This window comes from Salvia miltiorrhiza, chromosome 1 (assembly GCF_028751815.1).
Source record: "Salvia miltiorrhiza cultivar Shanhuang (shh) chromosome 1, IMPLAD_Smil_shh, whole genome shotgun sequence".
Classification (NCBI taxonomy): Eukaryota; Viridiplantae; Streptophyta; class Magnoliopsida; order Lamiales; family Lamiaceae; genus Salvia; species Salvia miltiorrhiza.
Genome location: NC_080387.1, coordinates 29,507,122 through 29,511,043, shown reverse-complemented (window position 1 = coordinate 29,511,043; position 3,922 = coordinate 29,507,122). Strand labels below are relative to the sequence as shown.

Genomic DNA, 3,922 nt, shown 5'->3' with positions numbered 1-3,922 from the left:
ATATATATATTTTTCACAAATCATATATCAAATTAAAGCACTCCTCATGATTTTCATTTTTTTAAAAGGCCTCATGATTTTCATTTTAGTATAAATATTGAATATATTATTATTTTTTAAATTATAAGATTTTTTGAAACAAAAAAAAATAGAGAAGAAAAAATAAAATAAAATAAAAAATTTAAATCACGATGGGATCAATGCACTGATAGGTGGAATTATTTATTTTAATTTATGGAAATAAAATATTTTTTTTTATTAAGGAAAGGAAACACTAATTTTTATTCGACTTCGACTTAAAATTGGAAACACTATTATCCCTTCCTTAGTTAATAATTACCGTCATTCGTGAAGGGAATAATTAAAAGTTAAAACATTCAGATCTTCGTAGTCATCAGTTAAACGGTGTTGCAACACGCAGAAAAACTGACGTGTCACTTACTCATTGGCTGGAACACTCTAGCTATATGCATCACACCTTCACTCACCGCAACCTATATATATCCACCACCTTCAAAACTTCAAATCAACTTTCATCCAAAGCAAAAGAAAGAAAAAAGAAAAAGCATCGAAAATGGCTACAAAATCAATGGTGGCGTTTAACAATGCCGCTTTCTGCATTCTTCTCCTCTTCGTTTCAGGTTAGTTCTGATCAACTGTTCGATGAATCGCCATCAATTAATTGTTTTTGGAGTCCGGCCGCATTCTTCTTCAATTTTGTTTTTACATTAATGGTGTTTGGTGGTTGTTCCGCTGCAGATTTTCTCATAGGCATAGCAATGGCGGCCGATGGCTCGCAGGGAGACACAGTAATCGGAATTGATTTGGGGACAACATATTCCTGCGTTGGAGTTTACAGAAATGGAAAAGTAGAGATCATCGCCAACGACCAAGGAAACCGAATCACTCCGTCGTGGGTGGCGTTCACGGACACCGAGCGCTTGATTGGAGAAGCCGCCAAGAACCAGTCGCCTCTCAATCCGGAGCGCACCGTCTTCGACGTCAAAAGACTCATCGGAAGGAAGTAAGTCACACTGAGTTAAATTCTCGCGCATCATCGATTTTTTATTTTTTATTTTTTTGGTTGATCGCGTATAGGTTTGATGATCCGGAGGTGCAGAGGGATATGAAGATGCTGCCGTACAAGGTCGTGGACAAGGACGGGAAGCCTTACGTAGAGGTGAAGATGAAAGACGGTGAGGCGAAGGTGTTGAGCCCGGAGGAGATCAGCGCGATGATTCTGCAGAGGATGAAAGAGACGGCGGAGTCTTACTTGGGGAAGAAGATCAAAAGAGCAGTCATAACAGTTCCAGGTAAAAAAATAGTGTTTACTAATTTTTCAAGAGCGTCGATCGAGTTGGCAGCGCTGCAACAAATAACTGCTTCAACAGTTGTGCTATCTGCGAGTGGATCTGTATGGATAATAATTATTGTTATTGTACTTAACTGGCATAAATTTTTCGAACATGAAAATATATATTTTGTGAGTGGATTAGTGGCAAACTAAAATGGAAGAACGTGGAACAACTATCTTATTGTTATAATAGATTGTAGCATATTTTTGTAAATTCAAATAAACGTGTAATCTTCATTTTTAGCAAAAAAATTATATATTAATTTGATGTTGCAGCGTATTTCAACGACGCGCAGAGGCAGGCGACCAAGGATGCAGGGACGATCGCGGGGCTCGACGTGGCACGTATCATCAACGAGCCGACTGCAGCTGCGATCGCGTATGGTCTCGACAAGAAGGGAGAGAGGAACGTGGTCGTCTTCGATCTAGGCGGCGGCACCTTCGACGTCAGCGTGCTGACCATCGAGAACGGCGTGTTCGAGGTGCTCGCCACGAGCGGGGACACTCATCTCGGAGGCGAGGACTTCGACCATAGAGTGATGGAGTATTTCATCAAGCTGATCAAGAAGAAATACGGCAAGGACATAAGCCGAGATGGGAGGGCCCTTGGGAAGCTCCGAAGGGAGTCTGAGAGGGCGAAGCGAGCTCTCAGCAACCAACATCAAGTCCGTGTCGAGATTGAGTCGCTCTTTGATGGTGTCGACTTCTCTGAGCCCTTGACAAGGGCGAGGTTCGAGGATTTGAACGTGGATCTGTTCAAGAAGACGATGGGGCCGGTCGAGAGGGCGTTGGAGGATGCGAACTTGAAGAAGTCGGAGATTCATGAGATCGTGCTCGTCGGGGGCAGCACGCGCATTCCTAAAGTGCAGCAGCTGTTGAAGGATTTCTTCGATGGGAGGGAGCCGAGCAAGGGCGTGAATCCGGATGAGGCCGTGGCCCACGGAGCAGCCATTCAAGGCGGAATCATTGGTGGAGAAGCTGGCGGAGAAGGTAGTAATTTGATGTGAACATTGTGTGTTTTGTTATAGGTTAATTTTCATCTTAAATCACAATTAACCTTTGTTGTGTGCAGACCTCTTGGTGATCGACAGGACACCGTTGAGCCTTGGCATCGAGACGGTGGGTGGGGTGATGACGAAGTTGATCCCAAGAAACACAGTGATACCAACCAAGAGGTCGCAAGTTTTCACTACTTATCAAGACCAACAAACCACAGTGTCAATCAAGGTATGAATGAATCTTGATCATACACATATATAAAATGGTGATGTGATGATAGTATATGTATTTCATTTATCACACTAGGTGTATGAAGGAGAGAGAGCGTTAACTAAAGACTGCCGCGAGCTTGGGAGGTTTGAACTGTCTGGCATTCCACCTGCTCCAAGGTAAGCTCACACTACTAATTTGATCATAAGAAATGATGTTGATGGAAGACGTTGGTTGCAGGGGAGTGCCACAAATAGAGGTGACGTTCGAGGTGGATGTGAATAGCATAGTGCATGTGACAGCAGAGGATAAGGCGGGCAAGAAGTCGGAATCCATCACCATCACCAACGAGAAGGGTCGTCTGAGCGAAGACGAGATCGAGGACAAGATAAAGGAGGCGGAGGAGTTTGCGGAGGAGGATAGGAAGGTGAGAGAGAGAGTGGAGGCGAAGAACAGACTAGAGACGTACATCTTCAACATGAAGAGCAGCATCAACGACAAGGATAAACTTGCAGACAAGATTGAAGCTGATGAGAGGGAAACGATTGAGAGGGCATTGAAGGATGGCATGGAATGGTTGGATGGTAACCAAGATGCTGAGAAAGATGATCTGGATGAGAAGATGAAAGAGGTGGAAGGTGTGTGCAATCCCATTATAAACAAGATTTATGGAGCAAGCTCTGGTGAGGATGAACCACATGATGAGTTATAGGATATATGTATTGATTTATGACCCTTATTTTTTAACAAATTGATTTTTAATAAATCAATAGCATTCCCGAGTAACTTGTTGGTTGTCTTTCTTGCTGTTTCTGCTGCTTGTTCGTCGTTATTGGGATCACTCGGCTTTAGCAGCTCTAAATTTGGGGATACGTTAAATATGTGTGTAATTAAAGGGAAACTGCAATCTTTTTTCTTTTCTTCTTTTTAGGAAAAAAAGAGTACTACAATCTTTGAGTCTCACTAGGAATGTCAATTCAATTATAAATTGACGGGTCTCTTTAAATAGATCAAAAAATTATACTCCAGTTTGCATTGGCTCGAATCTAATAGGGCTGATACTTCGATAAGAATGATCGAAAATAAGGTAGTATGTTACTCGTGTTGGAAATATGGTTTTATGCCATATCTGAAAATTATTATTTAATTAAATATTTATTATTTAATTAAAATAATAATTGGATGTTAATCTACATCTCGAGTAGATCAACGTGATATACTTGAAGTCTCAAAACCGATTTCCGGTGAGTGAGATATTGTATGTCAAAGTTTGGATGTTGAAGAGGGAAAATCAGTTTCAACTTCTGCGTTCAACGATTGCGGCCACCTACCGCAGCCGCCGGAATTGACTGTTTCAAC

At 41.8% G+C, this 3,922-nt stretch overlaps 1 protein-coding gene across 1 annotated transcript; it reads left to right on the top strand.

Moving 5' to 3' along the window:
• Positions 1-541: 541 nt before the first annotated feature.
• Positions 542-3,346, top strand: LOC131018816 (luminal-binding protein 5-like). The gene is made up of 7 exons (XM_057947524.1): positions 542-641; positions 760-1,024; positions 1,099-1,313; positions 1,631-2,344; positions 2,427-2,581; positions 2,660-2,742; positions 2,804-3,346. The coding sequence occupies exons 1-7, from the start codon at positions 575-577 to the stop codon at positions 3,273-3,275; spliced, it is 1,971 nt and encodes a 656-aa protein (XP_057803507.1). The 5' UTR covers positions 542-574; the 3' UTR covers positions 3,276-3,346.
• Positions 3,347-3,922: the final 576 nt, after the last annotated feature.

Excerpts from the sequence above, each read along its gene's own strand:
- LOC131018816 (XM_057947524.1), top strand. The coding sequence starts at position 575 with ATGGCTACAAAATCAATGGTGGCGTTTAACAATGCCGCTTTCTGCATT. Across the intron at positions 2,582-2,659 it reads AAACCACAGTGTCAATCAAG|GTGTATGAAGGAGAGAGAGC; the intron begins GTATGAATGAAT and ends TTATCACACTAG. Across the intron at positions 2,743-2,803 it reads GGCATTCCACCTGCTCCAAG|GGGAGTGCCACAAATAGAGG; the intron begins GTAAGCTCACAC and ends CGTTGGTTGCAG.